We start from the raw sequence: 22560 nt of genomic DNA on the forward strand, positions 1-22560 counted from the left end.
GTCAAACAAGAATACTGTGAGAAAATATATGCCACCAAATTCAAAAACTTAGAATAGATAAGTTCTTAGAAATATACAACCTCTCTGGATTGAATCTTGAAGAACTGGAAAATCTAAATAAATAATCAAAAGTAAGGAAATTGAAAAAATCATCAAAACCCCCCCAAAAGCCAAAGTCTGGGACCAGATGGCTTCACTACTGAATTCTACCAAACATTCAAAGATTTAATACCTATTCTCTCCAAACTCTTCCAAAAAAATCAAAGAGGAGGCATTACTTCCTAACTCATTTTATGAAGCCAATATTACCCTATTACCAAAACCTAGTAAAGATAACAGAAAAAAGAAATCTACAGACCAATATCTCTCATGAACACAGATGCAAAAATCCTAAATAAGATACTAGCAAACCGAATACAGCAACATATTAAAAGGATTATAAACCAAGATCAAGTGGGCTTCATCCCAGGGGCACAAGGGTGGTTCGACATACACAAATCGATTAATGTGATACACTACATAAACAAAATACAGGATAAAAATATTATGATCATATCAATAGATACAGAAAAATAATTTGACAAGATAGAGCATCCATTTATGATTAAAAGAGTTAAGAAAATGGGTCTAGAAGAAAAGTACCTCAACATAATAAAGGCCATATGTGACAAACCCTCAGGTAATATCATACTTAATGATGAAAAATGAAAAACCTTCACTCTAAAATCAGGAACAAGACAAAGCTGTCTTCTATCATGCCTATCATTCAATATAGTGATGGAAGACCTAGCTAGAGCAATCAGGCAAGAGAAAGAAATAAAAGACATCCAAATTGGGAATGACAAAGTTGAATTGTCACTTTTTGCAGATGACATAATTATATAGAAAATCCAAAAGATTCCACCAAAAAACGATGAGAAACAATAATCAAATACAGTAAAGTTTGAGGATACAAAATGAATGTACAAAAATCCATTTCATTTCTGTACACTAAAAATGAAATTTTAGAAAAAGAAATGAAAAAAAAAGCAATTCCCTTTGCAATTATAGCAATGAAAATAAAATATTTAGGAATAAACTTAACAAAGCATATGAAGGACCTATACACTGAAAACTACAAGACATTATTAAGAGAAACTGAAGAAGGAATGGAAGGATATTTCATGTTCATGGATTGGAAGAATCAACATAGTTAATATGGCCATATTACCCAAAGCAATATTCAAATTTAATGCAATTCCCATCAAAATCCCAGTGGCATTATTTAAAGAAATAGAACAAAAAATTATCAGATTTGTATGGAAATACAAAAACCCTAACTAGCCAAAGTAATCCTGAGAAACAAAATGAGGCCAGAGGTATCACACTTCCTGACATCAAATTATTCTACAAAGAGACAATAATCAAAATGGCATGGTATTGGCAGAAAAACAAACACAGTCCAGTGGAACAGAATCGGGAGTCCAGAAGTAAACCCATATATATTGGCAAATAATTTTCAACAAAAGAGCCAAAAATATACAATGGAGAAAAGAGAGCTTCTTCAATAAATGCTAGAAAATTGGAAAGCCACATATTAAAGAATGAAACCAGCCTTCTGTCACCATTCACCAAAATTAACCCAAAATGGATCAAAAACCGAAATATAAGACTTGAAAGAATAAATTGCATGGAAGAAAAGAAGGTACTAAACTCATGGACCTTGGATTTAGAGAGTATTTTATGAATTTGGCCTCAAAAGCAAGAGAAGTAAAAGCGAAAATAAATGAATGGGACCCTACCAAACTAAAAAGCTTCTATACAGCAAAAGAATCCATCAACAAAACAAAGAGACAACCAACTGAATGGGGGAATATATTTGCAAACAAAGCCTCTAACAAGGTGCTAATATCCAAAATATATAAAGAACTTATATAACTCTACCAAAAAAAAAAAAACAATCTAATTAAAAAATGTGCAGAGGACCTGAACTGACACTTCTCCCAAGAAGACAGATAAATGTTGAACAGACATATGAAAAAATATTCAGTTTCACTAGCTATTGGAGAAATGCAAATCAAAACCACAATGAGATATCATCTCACACCTGTTAGAATGGCTATTATCAGCATGACAAGTAATAACAAGTGGAGAAGTCGTGGGTAAAAAGGAACCCTTGTAAACTGCTGATGAGGATGTAAATTAGTACAGCCACTATAGAAAACAGTATACATTTTCTCAAAAAAATTAAAGAATAAAATTACCATATGACCCAGAAATCTCTCCTTTGCATATCTGTAATGCAAGAGCACCAGGCCTGGAACGTGCATCTAAGTTTGGATATTCCAGAAAAACCACCAAGAGGACCAGAGGGGTGAGAAATGTCGTTTGTTACTCATGAGGCAGGGAAGCTTCAGCAGTGGCCCGGTTGGAGCTGCAGGAATTAAAACTACTGCTGACCAAGTGCAAGCAGAGTTTTTTATGCCCATAAACAGGGAAAGAGGTTATCTCATTGGGGGAGCAGCCGCCTTCTCAGACAGATGGGAGTAAAGATGTGCTGCTTAGTTACAGGAACAGATAATGTCCATGGGAGCAGCAGAAAACTTCCTTGGGTGTAGGCACTACTGAAAGCTCTTTATGTACTGCCTTCCTTGGCTGCTGGCTGGGCAGCTGTCAGTCTTCTGAGTATGTGGAGGGGCTATGTTCTGAGTTAACCTTATAGTATGTATCCAAAAAACTTAAGAACATTTCTTCATAAAGACATATGTACCCCTATGTTCATTGCGGTATTATCCACTATGTCCAAGACATAGAAACAACCAAAGTGTCTCTCAATTGATGATTGGATAAAGAAGATGTGGTGCATATATACAATGGAATACTACTCAGCCATAAGAAAAGATGAAATACTGCTATTTGGACAGCATGGATGGATTTTGAGAATATCATGCCAAGCAAAATAAGTCAGACAGGAAAAGTTGAGAACCATATGATTTCACTCATCTTTGGAATATAAAATTGAAAGCAACAAATGAACAAGACAAACAAACAAGAAGTCATAGACACAGAAAACAGATTAGTGGTTACCAGAGGGAAATAGGGAAGGGGAAAGGGGGAGGTAGATAAAGATAAAAGACATCCAATATATGGTGACAGAAGGAAATTTAACTTTGGGTGGTGAACACACAATTCAATATATATATGATGTATTATTGAATTGTCCACTTGAAACTTATATATTTTTGTTAACCATTGTCACCCAATAAATTTAATTTTAAAAAATTTAAAAGGAATAAATAAAAAAAGAAATTCAAGGTACTCGCTTTGAAAAACTTTAAAGTTTTTGAGAGTTTTCATGTTTTTTCCCCCTAGTACCTTTGAAGATACATTGTCACCTCTTAATAAAAGAAACTAAAGGTTTTTGTTTCAACTATCTAGGATAACTGACCCTTTGTTTGCAATTTTCAGCATTATTCTGTGTCCCTTGGCTCTAATATACTATTTGTTGGATAATAACTAGTTGGTATATAGGGTGGTTGCTATGTTTAATATAGTAAATTTGACCAACTCATTTATTTTGGTATAAACCTGTTTCTGCCCTCTGGAGATTATTCTTGGTTAGGGCAAAAGTATAAATCAAGCTATCTATGTAAATACAGATGGCTTTCCTTTGAAGAAAAGGAGTTAGAAATGTACAAATTATGTTCACTTTATAAAAACACTTAACACTTGTTTTAGTTTTCCATGTTCCTATAAGATGCAGACTTTTTACTTAGTAATTAGATCATAAATGTCCCCCTAACAGTTTGCAAATTGATTCATATATTCTTAATTTCTTTCTCAAAACACTGATGTGAAGCCATGTGTCCTCCAACAGGAGGAAATGTAGTGTAAGCCCCATATAAATAAAGTATAAACAAGAAATATTAGAAAAATTATGATGGTTATATATTGGTAAATAATGAAAAATATATTTTCTTTGCCATTTTTATCACTTATATGATATAAGATACTCACCTATTTGCTAAATTTAGTATTGATTGTTTCTTATCACTTAATAACTATATTTAAGTTTATTTCATTGGTTGTTATGCAAGTTATTTGGACTTTTAACTAATTTTCTTTTTCTCTTTTTCTTTTTCTCTCCCCAGAAATGATGGCTTTATGAATTCAATTCAAACTTTCTCTTCTCGATTTTAATCTTTTGTTGCTTAAGACTGAAGCAATTATGGTCAACATGAGGAAAGTGGTGCATTCATTCCTGTAAGGATGTCATTACTTATTATTTTTTAAAAGATAATAACTTGTTATGATAGTTTGTTCAAAAATATTAAAAAGACTTTTCTATGATCATTCAGGTATATTTGTCTCAATGTGCATAAATGAGTTTCATTACAATAGACTGATATTATGGGTGTTTCCTATTCAAAACCAAAAATAGGAAAAAAAAAACCAATTATTTGAATTCCAGTTAAACACAGCCACTCATGTATACAAGTGAGTAATATGTAATAATACCTTCAAATCAAAAAGAATTCCAATGCCTGTGGTAGCTTTCTTTATGGCTAAAACATATTTATAAGAAGAATTTTTTTTCCTTTTTCTTCCTGAATGAACTGAACAGCCAAGAGAATAAAGTGTCTTTATAAGTCTCTGGTTTTATGAAGAATATTTGAGGTTGCAAAAGAATGTATCAGAAGTCAACGAGTAAGGTTTGAGGTATGTAGCTAGACAGAAGAAAACAATGTCATTTTTGGCAATCTTGATATAATGGCCTAGTAGCTAAAGTCAAAAAAATGTAACATAAAGGGGATAAGTAAAAATATGGATTCAAGTACTGGGCAATTTTAAACATGATCTAATCCAGACATATCTTCTTTTTAAATTGGAAAAATGTAAGGTTGTTTTTTTTCTAAACCTTCTCTTTGAGGAATGAGACATTGAAATACGATCTAGGGCTCTGAAATTCTGACTAGTACGATGAAGAAGGCTTGCATTGCCTTACTTCTACACAATCTCCTCTATGATTCTTGGTGAAAGAGCTCACCAAAGATAAAAGTTTACAGAGTAGTGTAGATATAAAGTATATCAACATTGGTTCTTCTGCAATATGCACCATTGTTGCCCATCTTAGATGTCATTGTACATTTTAGTGATGATAGTCTCGAGGATATGTGATTCCAAGAAGACTAGAGGAGACAGGAAAAGTAAAGGATGAAGGACAGTGATAAAGAAAGAATCAGGTATAAGAAAATGAAAGAACAAATGTTTCATGCATCTATGCCAATTCAATATATACTCATTGGTCTATATATCAAAATGTAGGACTTTTAAAAGTCACCAAATTTTTCTGGTATGAAGTTAAGGAATTCATATCCATTTTATTTCCATTCTATTAAGAGAAACAAGGGACAATTCATATCTAATAATACTCATTGTCATATGCCATGGGAAAATTCAGTAGATTTTTTAAAATGTACTCAGACTTTCAAATCAAATTATCATTTTGCTTATCTACTAAGAATGTAAAATTATATTTTCATTAAAATTTAGTAGCAATGAACAAATTATATGCATTGTTCAGAGAGAACTTGTGATTTCTGTGTACAAATTTTCTGAGCCTTCTGTGGATATAAAAATAATTAATGTAAGCTTTAAGAGCAAAAAATAAATTATTCCTATTTTGTAAAAAAAAACTGTATATATTTCAGTGAGTATATAAATATTAGAAATTAGGTTTAATTTAATTATAATATACCCCATTCTTGATTACAAAACCATAGAAAATAGGATTGGACTGCAATAAAACTCACAATACTTTGCCCATATTAGTACTCAATAAGAAATTATTAAATCGAATTGAACTAAACCCAGACAACTGAAATAATATACTTGTTCAGGATCTTTCCCAGCACCATTATTTTATTTTATAATTCACAATAGATATATTAAAATTCTACAAGCTTCCTCATTAATTCAATATTTGTCTTATGGACTCTTTAATAAAATTTATATGTATCTGACCAGTAGAGGGAGGCAAGATGACTTCTTGAAGTGGTTTTCTACTTCCAAATTCTAAGATACTCAAATTATAAAATTTATAACTGGACATAGTTTTTCATGTATTTTTGTAATGTATGATTTTATTGTGTATTACTCTACTCTTTTTAGAGAAATATGAAAGGATTTAGATGTTTTCACAATTTACTTAAATAATGTGAAGTTGAACTGCATATTCTGTTAGGACCTTATTCTTTAGGCTTAAGGATAAATATATTTGTGGTCCTGTAACTGACAATTAAAGAAGAAGCATATTTTTGTGAGTATAAATCCTTGTAGGACTACTTAAAATGGTCACCAGATAATTTAAACCAGAAAAATAATTAAATACCAGAAGGGCAATTTTTTTTATTATGTAGACCAGAAAAGACCCCAGCTTTAAAATTACTGAGCCCAGTTCTGCATAAAAAGGTATCTTCTTAAAATAAAATCAGAACTTAAATTCTTGACAAATTTTAAACTACATGAGTTGGGGTATAGTTACCATAAAATACTTTTGTTTAACTTTGAAGACAGAAAGAAGGTAAGCTCCAACATTTGCTGAAGACCTATTATAACAAAGTACTATTTCAGGACTTTACACATATCATTTAATTTTCACATTAGTCATATGATAGAAGTCATCCTCATTGTCCGGATGAGGGAATTGATGTTCTAAGAGGTTAAGTGACTGGTCAAAAAAATAATTGAGGTCATGTAGCCAGGATATTGGCCATTATGTCCAATGAAATAAATACAATGACAGAATAATCAAAGCTGAGAGCAAAAAACTTGCTTTTATTTAGTTGGTCCTTTATTTCAGTAATTTCTATTCATAATCATAGAATAGTAATTATATAGATTACTTGAATCATGTATTATTTTTTATGTTGCGGGAAAATAATATGGCCTGCATTGGAAAGAATTTACTAATTACTTCTCATTACTTGATAAAAATTACTATTTATGTCTTATTCCCCCATATTGTTTAGAGTACCAGCTAGCTTTGACTAATGAGGAAGTAATTTTAAGCTAAATGTCTGAAATATTAGTTTTCTATCTCTTGTAGAATGAGAAAATCAAAATATTTTCATGATTTCTTCATTATCTTAAAATACATAGAAGTATATTACAAGATATTAAGAGAAATAATGTTTAAATATGGAAGAAAATTATTACAATATTTTTACTGAAGTTTAAATAATACCTATATTTTCCAGGCTAAATGTTCCAGTTTGGTTCAGAAAGTATGCTGGGAGTAAATGTGTGTGCGTATAATAGTATAGATATGATATGATTATTATAATCACAATCATCTACTTTTAGTGCTGTAAGTTTCTCTGACAATTGATAATAATGAGCAATGAGTCAATCAAAACACACATATTTTTCCTGTATAGAGATAATATTTTAAGTTCAAAGAACAAGTGAATGAGATAGTAAAATAGAAAGCATTTATGCAAAGAATGCATAGACTTTGGAGAGAGGGGAAAAAAATACCGTAGATGACAGAGGCTCTGTTCATCCCTCTGGCAACCAAATCAAAGTTGTGATGGAAACAAGGAGCAACAGCAAGAAAAAATTCCCTGAAATCTAGAGAACAAGCCATACAACTAGAGAGAAATCCAAGAAATCACCCTGCAATGGCAGAAGGTAGGACGGGGCAAGGACACAGAGCTGCCTGGTCCTGAGCAGCTGAGGAAGATGGAGGCTGCAGTAGCAGCAATGGCAAAAGACTCTTAAAGGGGCCGTATCCATGAGCAGATTTTCATGGTGATGAACTTGCTCACTCTGAGCACCAATGCTGATTCGGCTGTGCACAGAGGGCACCAAAGACTTACAGGGAATCATTGTCGGAGTGAGGGCCTAGGCAAGACTCACTCTGTACAGAAGTGCTGGCAGTATCCATTGTTCCTTGTTGAGCCCTCCCCGCTCCCAGTGCACAGACAAAGCATCGTCATAGCCCAGACATCATCAAACTGGATAACAGAGGTCGCTCCGCCCAGAGGATTCCCTGAAACCCCGCCTCCCCCAACTCACGGCCCAACCCAAGCCACATCAGGTATATCCTCAGCAAGTCAGGTGCTCCTTGCTGAGCAGCACCAAGACTCACACTAGAGGCAGCTGGCCTCGGTTTCTGGTGTGGCCTTTTGAGAAAACTATAAGCATAGCATCTGTGGATTGCTTGCTGAAATTTAACAGGTAACCCCGGAGGTGTAGAGACTTGGGCTAAATTTAGGTCACAGCTGAACTTCTCTCAGAACTGTGCCACTGAATACCTACTATACAAAGCCATGCGAATAAGGTCGGGAGACTTAGGAACTTTGCTTAATACAGACACAGAAAGGCAGCCAAAATGGGAAGACAAAGAAGCAGAAACCATATGAAAAAACAGAACAGAGATCCAGATATAATGGAGTCGAGTAATCTAACCGATGCAGAGTTCAAAACACTAGTTAGATGAATGCTCAATGAACTTAAGCAAAATGTAGATGAATTCAGTGAGAACTTCAACAAAGAGATATAAAATATAAAAATGGAAATGGAAATTATAAAAGAGAACCAGTCTAAAATGAAGAACACATTATCTGAGATGAGAAGTACATTAAATAGAATAAACAAAGGAATAAACAAAGTGAATAAAGAAAAGAATCAAATGCCTTATCTAGAGGACTGGAAAGCCAAGGACACACAATCAGAATGACAAGAGATGAGATGCCAAGACTATAAAAATAATCTAAGGACCATATGAGACACAATTAAGGGTCCAAATAACTGAAGAAAATCGAGATGTTGAACAGCTGTTTGAAGAAATAATAATGGAAAACTTCCCTGACCTGGTAAAAGAAATGAACATAAAACCCCAGGAAACTCAGAGAATTCCAAAAATCAGGGATCCAAAGAGGCCCACACCAAGACACATCATAATTAAAATGCCAAAATTTAAATACAAAGAAAGAATATTATAAGCAGCAAGAGAAAAACAGATCATTACTTATAAGGGAACACCCATAAGACCAGCAGCTGATTTCTCAAAAGAAACTATGCAGGACAGAAGGGCTTGGCAAAAAATATTCAACAAGATGACGACCCAGGATTTACAACCAAGAATACTTTATCCATCAAAGCTAACATTTAGAGTTGAAGGACAGATGAAGAGCTTCTCAGACAAAAGCAAGCTAAAGGAACTTATCACCATCAAGCCATTATTACAGGAAATGTTGGCGGGATTTCTTTAAGAAGAAAAAAACATGTATTAAAAACAGGAATAAAGAATGGTAACAACTACATTCCTATCAATAAATACCTTAAATGGAAAATAATTAAGTGCTCCAACCAAAAGACAGAATGGCTGAAAGGATAAGAAAATAAGACTTGTACATATGCTGCCTACAAAAGACTCACTTCAGATTAAAAGACACGCACAGACTAAAAAGAAGAGGATGAAAAAAGATATTGCTCTGATGGACCTAGAAGATATTTAAGTCAGACAGAGAAAGATAAACAATATATGATTTTACTTATATGCAGAATCTAAGGAAAAAAGAGAACAAACTAATTAAAACAGACCCACAAATATAGTGGACTATTTGGTGGTGGACAGAGGGGAGGAGGGTTTGGGGCCTGGGAGAATGGGATGAAGAGTTAAAGAAGTACAAACTAGTAGGTGATGGTTGGTCATGGGGATTAGGAGCATGGCATAGGGAATGCAGTTAACATGAATACGTTGGAGGATCAGGGGAGGGAGGGAGAAATTGGGAGGATCGTTTTATGAACTATATAGGTGTCTAACCAATGTACTGTATAATTGAAACTAATTAAAATAAATGAATAAAAAGAATGCATAGACTTTGGATGTTTTAATGTCATATGTTTCATCTCCCCAATTCCAGAAAGAATCTTACTTTAACTTTCATGCACAGAAAATTGTTCGGCACATGTTGTACCAGTAGAGGAAATTTTCTCCCATGTAAATAATATCAGAGCTTAACAACCACTACTTATAATCTAGTCTCTGCTTAATGTTCATTAAATAACTATTATTGAACACAGAATACACATAAGACAGTCATTAACAGATAATAATCTTTGATTTTAAGCAGGAAATATTGAATATGCTTGTCTGTCTTATCTATTTTATTAAGGAAAATAAATGTTAGTTTATTAGACAATTTAAGAATATACACTTTGAGAGAACACTTAATGTATATAACTTAAATAAATTTCATATCATCATTGGGGGAAACTAATTTATAATGTGCAAAACGCATCCATTTCTGAACTTCAGTCTTCTCATCTACATAATGGATATAAGTCAGTACTGACCTCACAAGGTTGTCGTATGAGATCAAATGAAATTATACATACATATTTCGGTAAGCTAAGTGCCTGACTCAATAAAAGTTAATACTCTTCGGACAGAGAGAAAACACCGAAATTTAATTGGAAGACTAGAAATAATGGCGATGATGATGATTGTTGATGGAAAAATAATTGTTTTGTATAGCAATTTATCGGGTTTAAGCAACATAATAGATACCTGAATATTGTTTTTCTTCTTAATTTTCAGCGTGCACCTAATTGGCCTATTGGTTTGGCAATGCGATATTTCTGTGAGCCCAGTTGCAGCTATAGTAACTGACATTTTCAATACCTCCGATGGTGGACGCTTCAAATTCCCAGACGGGGTACAAAACTGGCCAGCACTTTCAATCATCATAATCATAATCTTGACAATAGGTGGCAACATTCTAGTTATCATGGCAGTAAGCTTGGAAAAGAAACTACACAATGCCACCAATTACTTCTTAATGTCCCTAGCAATTGCTGATATGCTGGTGGGACTACTTGTCATGCCACTGTCTCTGCTTGCAATCCTTTATGGTAAGTTCAATTTTATTCATTTTTCAGTCTTAGATTATATCATAAATTTGTGTCAGGTATCACAGTAAACACTCATAAAGTTAAATATTTTGCTCGTATCATTTAGAAAAGGAAGAAAAAAGCAAACTGTGTGATAAAAGGAATTGGATGTGTGTATAATTATTTAAAAAATCAGCAGTCTTTAAAAAGCAAAACAAACATTTTGTAATATATTAAAATCATACATAGTTACTCTATTGCTTAGTGTCATTTGTAAATAATGATAGTTGGCTTACAATGTACAGAATGAGACAGTGACAGAAGCGTGCTCCCACTCCTATGTTCTGGACAGTATATATACCTAGTACCATCTCTTATACAAAGAAGGACAAAGAGGCTATCATCTTTAATAGATATATTTTAAGTAGCCATTTTTTTTAAATGTTGGCAAAGTGCTTACCACATAATAAGCATTCAATAATAGCTATTCTTCATGGAGTCTACAATTCATGTTTTTATAAGGAGACAGGGGATAACAAATTAATTACTAATATATAAGTGCAAGGTCACATTATCGCAATAAAAATTCAAGCATGAAAAGTTTTGATATATTGATTTTAGAGAGGTTTTAAATTTTTCTTTTCATTTTTTTGTCATCTCTTTGTCCTATTTCTTTAACCTAAATTTTGTTTTTAGCTAATAGTTATAATGAACAATCAAATTACTTAAAGTGCCTTTATTGGGAAATTGGAGTTTCAACTTAACTGTTGATATGCTCATCTCACAAAGGAGTGAAATAGACTTCTTGTTCCCCGGAGTGTATAATGGAGTTAGACCAGAAGAAGTAATATCGAAAGTGTACCTAGTTCTCAAATCCTAACAGAAGATCACTGGATGTAGAAAATCTTCACAAAACAAAAATTATTCATCCTGCTCTAAATATACAATAGTAATAGATTACCTCAATAAACATTTTATAAATAGTGTTCTCAGAAAATATGCTTTTCTTATCTTTATTATTTTAATGATGCATTAACCTCAAAGCATAAGTATTTTAACTGCTCAGTGAGCATTTTACCACTCACAAGCTCCCAAATTATTTTAGAAAGGTTACTGGAATTAATTTGCTTTAGAAGATATACTTTATTTTGTGGTGTCTCTTTCATTTAGCCAGTTTATCCTTTGAAAAATATATGGATGATACAAAAATGTCATCAACCTAAATACAAATTTAACACATCCATCCCCCAACCCAAATAGTAAAGAACAATAAGAAGAAATAAAACTACACAATACTACCACCAAATTTGGAGAACGACCAAATTCCAAATTATCTTTAAGCAGAAAAATAAACAGGAGATTGCAATGAGATATCTATTAAGTTCCCAACACATGCTGCTGTGTAGAGAAAGAGAAGTTCGGGAAATACTGCATGGAAGAGAGAAGAAAGCTAGCAAGAAGCTTAAGGTTGATCTACAATCATTGCAAAAAAAAAAAAAAGAAAGTTTACCCCGGTTACAAAAATTCTCAAGTTTTTCTGGAAACTCAGCCTTTAGGGGAATAATTTAGAAGTGTGCATCGGACTCAAGAAACCAGTCTTGGAAAAGAAACTCTTTGGAGTTATAAAAGGGTAAAAAAAAGAAAGAGAGAGATAAATTTTGAAAAAAAAAAAGTACAGTTAAGGGGAAAAAAGAGGGAAAATTTTTCAACTTACAAGACAAAAAATAAGTCAGCATATAATGATGCATTAACCCTACAACCTACTCCCCTCCACTGTACCCCAAAAGCCATCTTTAAAGAAACCATACTTCGTTATATGGAGAGAAGAGGCCACACTTGAGCTTAGAAACCACTCATAAACTGCCAATCATGTTCATACAAATTCAAAGATGCAACCAATCTTAATCTATACCAAGCTACCATAAAAAGAAAGCAGAAGAGAATAAAAAAGTCATTTGATAAAAATTTCCAGCAATAAAAAATTACTAAGAAAAAGAAAATTATAACAAAATACTGCAAACAAAATTAAATTTCCTCAGTCATTTGAAGGTATGAAAAAAATGCCTTGAAGTAGAAATCTAAAACCTAAAAAAGAAATGGACAAAAAAATTTGGTCAAGCAAAAGTTGATGAACCCAGGACAATAAAATAGAAGAAAAAGATAAAATCGTATCAGAAATGAACATTCAATTAAAAGTTCCTAGAGAATAAATTGATATAAAAACTTAATAAGGAACATTAAAGCAAAACAGGGAATCAACAAAGAATGAAGATGAGATAAAGAAAAAAGAAAAAGCATTCAGAAAGAAAGTGTCTGAGACAAAAGACCAGCAAAAAAAGAAAAAGAAGTGTGTATAATGAGAATCCTTGAAAAAATAATGGAACAAATTAATATTTAAAATTATAGGAAAGTTTTCCCGAAGTGAAAGAGTCTGAATCTACAGTTTGATAAAGCCAACCGAGTACCAGAAATGTGACCTGGAACAATCAACTCTGAGATATATCTGAGACATTAGATTTGTAAAATAAAGAAAAAATCTTTAAGGATTCCAGGCAAAAATAAGAAATAATTTACAAGAACAAGAGAATTGGACTAGCCTCACAATTAACAAAAATAACAAAGCAAACCAACAACAAGAAATATTTTTTAAAAGACAAACATTTTTAGGATATATTTTTTAAAAATCTATAAAGACAGAAAAGAGATCATTACTTTTCAGGGGCTGAAGGTGGTAGGATGACGCCAAATAGGCATTTGCTTTGATATTATGAAACTGTTCTACATCTTCATTGTGGTGGTAGTATATATATTTCTCAAAATTTGAACAACTATAAATTCTAGTACGCATTTTAAGAGGATGAATTTACTATATGTAAGTAAAACTTTAAATTAAAATATACATCTTTGTGCATAAATGTTTTCAATTTTGGGAGGTAGAAACCCAGAGGAGGGATTGCTGGGTCATGTGATAATGCCATTTTTAGTTTTTTGAGGAACCTCCACAGTTTTCCATAGTGGCTGTACCAATTTACATCCACACCAGCAGTGTGAGGGTACCTGTCCACAACCTTTCTAACACTTGTTATTTGTATTGTTGATCATAGCCATTCTTACAGGTATGGAGTGGTATCTCATTGTGGTTTTGATTCACGTTCTTCTAATAGCTAGTGAAGTTGATAATTGAATTGTACACTTGAAACTTATATAATTTTATTAACCAATGTCAACACAATAAATTTAATTTTAAGAAATTTTAATTAAAATATTTTAATTAAAATTTCTTAAAAGAAAAAATAATTAAATAAATAAAAATAATTAACTAAATAATATTTTAATTAAATATTTTAATTGATTTTTTAAAATTGAATTTATTGTGTTGACATTGGTTAATAAAATTATATAGGTTTCAAGTGTACAATTCAATTATCAACTTCACCAGCTATTAAGAAAGTGAAAATCAAAACCACAATGAGATACAACCCCATACCTGTAAGAATGTCTACGATCAATTTGGTGACAGAGTGGAGGGGATGTTGAGGGCTGGAAGAATGGGGTGAAGTGTTTTAAAGAAGTACAAATTAGTAGTTGATAGATCATCATGGGAATGGGGAGCATGGCAAGGGAATGGAGTTAGCATTAATATGTTGGCTAAGTGAAGGGCCAGGGGAGGGAGGGAGCAATTGGCAGAATCATTTTATGAATTGTATAGATGTCTAACTAATGTACTGTATACTTGAAACTAATTTAAATAAATAAATTAACTGAAAAAAAAAGAAATTAAGTAGTGAATGGGATTCAATTAACAAAGAAAAGCCTGGGAAAATTTCATCAAAAAGGCTGATGATGAGTATTTAATATATTTAATTTTAGAGCTATGACAAAAACAAAATTGACATAAGAGATGAAGAATACTGTTATAGAACATATATTATTTATTATATACTCCAACAAATTAGAAACAGTGCAACTGAAAATGGGGAAAAGAGGAAAGAAAAAAAGAAACAGGTAGTAGAATGCTTTAATTGATTTTTCTATAACCAAAAGGTGAGAGTTAAATGATACCAAAGAATCCTGGTAAACCAGAGAAATAGACTTAATAAGAATATAGGAATCTAAGAGTATTAAACATGATATGAATAAAATATGATATAAACATGATATAAAGTTAAACACTAGAGCAAAAATACAAACCTTCCTAAAATCAAAAGATATGTAATTAATAGAAGAGAAAAAAAAATCAAGTAGAGGAAGAAACACAAGAAAATTAAATATAATACTCTCAACATTATACTCTGATATAATATGACAGAGTTGAAAATAAACATATCAGTAATGGCAGTAAACTTGAATGAACCTAACTCGCTATTGAAAATAAAAGATTTTTAACGTGGCTTGCAAAAAGAAGATCCAAATATATTCTGTATATATAAGAGGAACCCTTAAAACTCAGTGCTTTATAATAACTAGAAATAAAGGGATGGACAAAGTTATACCAAGCAAATGGCAAAAATAAGAAAACAGAAATTGTGATCTCGATATCTGACAAAGTAAATTTCAAGTGAAAAAGAAAACAGTAAGAGTAAAAAAAAGATTTTTTTATAACTAAGACAAGTAAAAAGGATTATCATTTGTGATAAAAACATGATTAACAACAAAGATATAGCAGTTAAAGATATCTAGGCCCCCAGTAACAAATACAGCAGTGCCCTTTATAAAGCAAAGACTAAAGAATACGTCAAAATACATTTATGTGGATAGATTCTACTAATGGGAGATTTTAACACATCATACTCAGTATAAGTGTTTATATTATATTATATATTAATGGAATTATATATATATCAGAATAGATATAATGGATTATATATAATACATATACATATAATGGAATATATAATATATATGTATATATGTGTGTGTATATATATACATATATATATATCTCACATTTTTTCCATTCATCTGTTGATGGACATTTAGGTCGTTTCCACATCTTAGTTATTGTGAATAGTGCTGCAATGAACATAGGAGTGCTAATATCTCTTCAAGATTTTGATTTCAATTTTTTACAATAAATACCCAGAAGTGAGATTGCTGGATCATGCAATAGTTTTATTTTTAATTTTTGAGGACCCTCCATACTGTTTCCTATAGCAACTGCACCATGTTATATTCCCAACAACAGTGTACAAGAGTGCCCTTTTCTCCACATCTTCTCCAACACTTGCTATTTCTTGTTTTTTTGATAATAGCCATCCTGATGGGTATGAGGTGATATGATATCTTATTATGATTTTGATCTGCATTTCTCTGATAATTAGTGACGATGAGCATTCTATATGCTTATTGGCTATATGTACATCATCTTTAGAGAAATATCTATTCACGTGGTTTGCTAATTTTTAAATTAGGTTATTAGATTTTTTTAACTTCAGTCGTAGGAATTCCTTATATATTTTTGGAAATTAACACTTTGTCAGAAATGTGGTGTGCAAACATTTTCTCCTATTTCACAAGTTGCCTTTTCATTCTGTTGATGGTTTCCTTTGCTATGTGTAAACTTTTTGGTTAATCTGATGTAGTCTCACTTTTTTTGCCTGTGCTTTTGGTGTTATATTGATGAAGTTATTGACAAGAACAGTATTATGAAGATTTTTTTCCATTATTACCTCTAGGAGTTTTACAGTTTTAAGTCTTATATTTCGATCGTTTGGTCACGTATCTTACAACAGCTTTTTTATGGTGTTAGATAAGTTGATTAAACTTCACTTAGAAAATTAAACATGTGAGATAATTGAGAGAAACATGGCAGAGTGAGAGACATGCCCAGATCTCTCTCCTTGAAACAACAATAGGCTGAACATCTAAAACTCAACAAAAAACACCCAAACTGCACACCAGCATGTCTGACCATGGGATCTGTGCATAAGAGCTACCACAGGTCAGAACCCGGGGATCGGGTGGTGAACTCAGAGAAATAAAAATTCTGCCTCTCTCAGCCACTGGAACTCCTTGCAGGAAGAGGGGGAGGGTTGAAGGTACTGCGACTTCCATGATCAGCTGCCTGGAAGTGCCCCAACTTCTAGCAGCCAGCAGCAGGGCCCAAACATCAAGGCAGAAAGCAGAGAAGCGGGAAACAACAATTGACTTTTACTGGCCCCAGCTGCAAAACCGAGGCTGAGCCTCAGCCCCCAAGCTCCAACCCAGAGGGCCCCTCAACCCATACCCTCTGAGACCGATCACTGCGGAGCCCAGGGGAATCTCAGCAAACACGAATGGAATTGTTGCTAACACTGACAGGGACTGACACTGAGAGTAGCAAGTGTGATTGAATATGTACAAGAAAATAAAAAAGACATTTAGGCTTTATATAAAGCACAGATCCAAGACGATTAGACGCCACCTACTGGAAACCAAAATAAAAGCACCTTTGTTGCAGCGGGCTAAAGAGAGACTTTTACATAATACAACTTTTTTGTGGAAAAACAACAGAATACACGTCCATTAATGCCCAGGTGCAGAAATAGTCCCTTAAACACCATGAACAACTGAGGCGACAAGACATCTCAAAAAGAAAGAGAAAAACCTCCAGAAAATAAGCTTACAGACATAGAAATATGCGACTTAAATGACGGAGAATTCAGATTGGTACTTCTGAAAAAAACCAAAGAAAACCAAAAAAAATCAAAAAAAAAAATAAGGGAAATGAAAAAAAAAACAACTAAATGACCAGAGCAAGGAGATCGAAACCCTATTTTTAATGCCCTATTCTTAGTAAGGTTACACTCTTCTGCTTCTATTTGCCTGTTAGTCACTTTACTCCTAATTATGTGTGTGTATGTGTGTGTGTGTGTGTGTGTGTGAACCACACGAAGAACCAAATAGAACTTCTGAATATGAAGAACACACTGCAATAGTTGAAAAATGAAATAGCAAGCTTAGAAAATAGAGTCAACCAAATGGAGGAAAGGATCAGTAATATCAAAGACAGAAATCTAGAAATAAATCAGAAGAGAGAAACTGAAGAATGAAAAATAATGAAAGAGAAATACAAGAACTAGCTGATACTATCAGAAGAGGAAACAAAGAATAATGGGCATTACCAAAGGTGAAGAAAAGGATCAGGGACTACAAAGCATTTTCAGACAAAAAGTGGACGATAATATCCCAAATCTAAGAGCTGGAGCTTGGAATTCAAGAACTCAAGAGAACACCCAATTATCTCAATCCCAAAAGGCCTTCACCAAGACACATTGTATTGAAGTTATCAAAAATCAACGACAAAGACCGAATTCTCAGGGCAGCCAGGGAAAAGAAGGCAATAATATGTAAAGGAAAACCCATTAAGTTATCATCAGAATTCTCAGTGCAAACCTTACAAGCCAGAAAGGAATAGAATTAAATATTTACACTATTCAGTGAAAGGAACTACCATCTTAGCATAATGTATCCAGCTAAGCTCTCCTTTAGGTATGAAGGAGAAAATAAGACCTTTCCAGACATACAAAAATCGAGGGAATTCTCCACTACAAGGCCTGTACTATAGGAAATACTGAAAGGAGTCAGCTCATCTAAAACAAAATAACAAATCCAAAACACACACACACACACACACACACACACATAATTAGGAGTAAAGTGACTAACAGGCAAATAGAAGCAGAAGAGTGTAACCTTACTAAGAATAGGGCATTAAAAGCTTAAATAATAAGAAGAGAATTGCTATAGCAAGATAGTAATTATCATTCGGCACACATAGGGACAAACTGAGAAAACAATGACAGAAAAAGAGGAGGCATCGAAGATCCAAATTTGCAAAGGGGGAAGGAGATGATGGACACACAGAAGAAAATGGACCAGTGTGTGTGTGTGTGTGTGTGTGTGTGTGTGTACAACTATCCTTTTCATATTTGTAATGGTAACCACACACCAAAGATTCAAAACGGAAGTAAATAACATAAAACAAAAACCAGAGGCAAATAACACAAAACCCAATCAAAATAAAGAAAACAGAAACACAAGGACAAGGAAGCAATGGAAACACCAAGCTACCAGAAAGCAACAGATAAAATGGCTGTAAGAAGACCTCCTATTTCAATAATCACCCAAAATGTAAATGAACCGAATTCACCAATAAAAAGACACAGAGTTGCACATTGGATCAAAAAACTAAACTGAACCATGTGCTGCCTCCAGGAGACATCTCAGCTCCAAAGACAAATATAGACTTAAAGTGAAAGGGTGGAAAATGATATTTCAAGCAAATGGCATTCAGAGAAATGCGGGAATAGTGGAACTAATATCAGATGAAATAAACTTCAAAATAAAAAAGGTAAAGAAAGATATTGAGGGACATATCATAATGATAAAGGGAATCATGCACCAAAAAGACATAACACTTATTAATACCTATGCTCTCAATTAAGGAGCCCTGAAATATGTAAAGCGATTAGTAACAGAACTAAAGGGAAAAACGGACCAAAACACAATCGTACTAGGGGATCTAAATACTCCACTGCGGATATGAACAAATCATCCAAACAGAAAAACAATAAAGAAAAACTCATCTTTAAATGACACGTTAGACCTACTGGACATAATTGACATTTACAGAGCTTTCTATCCCCAAACAATTGCTTATACATTCTTCTCTAGTGCACATGGAACATTCTAAAGGATAGACCACATACTGGGACACAGAGATACCCTCAACAAACATAAAAGGATGGAAATCATACCAACCATATTCTCTGATCATAATGCTTTGAAACTAGAGATCAACTGCAAAAAGAAAGCAGGAAGAACCACAAGTATCTGGAGATTAAACAACATGCTACTGAAGAATGACTGATCAGAGAAGAAATAAAAAGAGATCGAGAGATACATAGAAACGAATGACAATGATAGTACAACATATCAAAACTTTTGGGACACGGCAAAAACGGTCATAAGAGGAAAGTTCATATCATTACAGGCCTATCTCCAAAAACAAGAACGAACCCAAATAAACAACCTAATGCCTCATCTGAAAAAACTAGAAAAGGAAGAACAAATGAGGCCTAAAATCAGCAGAAGGAAAAAAAAATGGCAAAATTAGAACAGAAATAAATGAAATTGAAAAAAAAAGAAAAAATAAATACAACAAGGAGCTGATTCTTTGAGAAGTTAATAAAACTGACAAACCCCTGGCTAGACTCACTAAAGAAAAAAGAGAAAAGACACAAATAAACAAAATCAGGGATGAAAGAGGGGAAATTACGACTAACATCACAGAAATATAAAGGATCATGCAAGAATACTATGAAAATGTATATAATGACAAATTTAATAATCTTGAAGGAATGGACCAGTACTTCAAAAAATACAATCTTCTTAGACTGAATAAAGAAGATCTGGAAAATCTAAATGGACAGATCAACAGTATGGAAATTGAAACAATCCTCATAAACCTACCAAAAGTAAAAGTCCAGGACCAGATGGCTTCACCGGTGACTCTATCAAACATTCAAAGAAGATTTAATACTTATTCTCCTCAAAATCTTCCAAAATCTTGAAGAGGAGACAATACATCCCAACTCATTTTTTGAGGCCAATATTATTCTGATACGAAAACCTGGTAAAGATAACATAAAAAAAGAGAGAAGTACAGACCAATATCTCTCAGGAACACAGATGCAAAAATCTTAAATAAGATACTAGCAAACTGAATACAGCAACATATTAAAAAGATTATACACAACGATCAAGTGGGGTTCATCCCAGGGACACAGGGATGGTTCAACATACGCAAATCGATTAAAGTGATACACCACGTAAACAAATTAAAAAATAAGAATCATGATCATATCAATAGATGCAGAAAAAGCCTTTGATAAGATACAGCATGCATTTATGATCAAAACACTTAACAAAATCAGTATAGAAGGAAAGTACCTTAACATAATACAGGTCATATATGACAAACCCTCATCCAACATTATCCTTAATGGTGAAAAACTAAAAACCTTCTCCCTAAGATCAGAAACAAGGCAAGGCTGTCCACTGTCGCCCCTGCTATTCAATATAACATTGGAGGTCGAAGCAAGTGCAATCAGGCTAAAGAAAAATATAAAAGGCATCCAAATAGGAAACGAAGAAGTCAAACTGTCACTATTTGCAGATGACATGGATTCTCTCTATATAAAACCCTTTAGACTCCACAAGAACTCTACTAGAAACAATAAGCAAATCCAGTAAATTTTCTGGATACAAAATCAATGTTTTAAAATCCACAGTGTTCCTATACTCTAATAATGAAGTGTCACAAAAAAGCAGTGAGATAAATAATTCCTTTTGCAATGCAATAAAAAAGTACCTAGGAATAAATTTAACAAAACTTGTGAAGGACCTATATAATGAAAACTACAAGACCCTATCAAAAGAAATTGAAGAAGATACAAAGTTATGGAAAGATCTTCCATGTTCTTGTATTGGAAGAATTACCATAGTTAAAATGACCATATTACCTAAAGCATTATATAGATATAATGCAATCTTCATTAAACTCCCATCATCATTTTTTAAAGAAAGAGAACAAAAAATCATCAGACTTATATGGAAGCACGAAAGACCCTGAATTACCAAAGCCGTAGTGAGAATAAAGAATGAGGCTGGAGGCATCACTCTGCCTGACTTCAAATTATACTACAGAGCGACAGTAATCAAACGGCATGGTGTTGGCAGCCAAACAGACACAGCGACCAGTGGAACAGAATCGAGAGTCCAGAAGTAAACCCATATTTATATGGGCAAATAATTTTTGACAAAAAAAGCCAAAACATCCAGTGGAGAAAGGAAAGCCTCTTCAATAAATGGCGCTGGGAAAACTGGAAAGCCCCCTGCAAAAGAATGAAACTACACTGTTGTTTATCACAAAGCACCAAAATTAACTCAAAATGGATTAAGGACCTGAATATAAGACCTGAAATAATAAAATGCATAGAAGAAAACATAGGAAAGGAACTCAAGGACCTTGGACTTAAGAGGATTTTATGTATTTGCAACGGCGAGGGAAGTAAAAAGCAAAAATAAATGAATGGGACTACATCAAACTAAAAAGCTTCTTCATAGCAAAAGAAACCGTCAGTAAGGTAAAGAGACAACCATCTGAATGGTAAAGTATATTTGCAATCAATGCCTCCAATAAGAGCCTAATGTCCAAAATATACAAAGAACTCATACGACGTAACAACAACAACAACAAAAAATGATTCAATCAAAAATGGGCAGAAGACCTGAACAGACACTTCTCCCTAGAGGACATACAAATGGCCAACAAATGTTTCAAAAGATGGTCATCATCGCTAGCTATTAGAGAAATGCAAATCAAAACCACAAAGTGATACCAACTCGCACCTGTTAGAATAGCTGTTATCAACAGGAGAAATAATAGCAAATGTTGGAGAGGATTCAGAGAAAAAGGAACTTTCATACGCTGGTGGTGGGACTGCAAATTGGTATAACCACTATGGAAAACAGTATGGAGGTTCCTCAAAAAATTAAGAATTTATCTACCATACAACCCAGCAATCCTTCTACTGGGTATTTAGCTCAAAGTCTCAAAAATTGATTTCTGAAAAGATATTTGCACACCGATGTTCATAGCAGTATTATTCACGTTGGCCTGGACATGAAAGAAAC

At 33.2% G+C, this 22560-nt stretch overlaps 1 protein-coding gene across 1 annotated transcript in view; it reads left to right on the top strand.

Moving 5' to 3' along the window:
• The first annotated feature begins 4207 nt into the window (after positions 1 to 4207).
• The window catches only part of HTR2C (5-hydroxytryptamine receptor 2C), a 200049-nt gene continuing 181696 nt past the window's right edge, over positions 4208 to 22560 (top strand). Inside the window, exons 1-2 of the mRNA XM_011374359.1 lie at positions 4208 to 4242; positions 10589 to 10902. Coding sequence (XP_011372661.1) covers positions 4208 to 4242; positions 10589 to 10902 — 349 coding nt within the window. The remainder of the gene's footprint in view (positions 4243 to 10588; positions 10903 to 22560) is intronic.

This window comes from Pteropus vampyrus, unplaced genomic scaffold, assembly GCF_000151845.1.
Source record: "Pteropus vampyrus isolate Shadow unplaced genomic scaffold, Pvam_2.0 Scaffold244, whole genome shotgun sequence".
In the NCBI taxonomy this organism is placed as follows: Eukaryota; Metazoa; Chordata; class Mammalia; order Chiroptera; family Pteropodidae; genus Pteropus; species Pteropus vampyrus.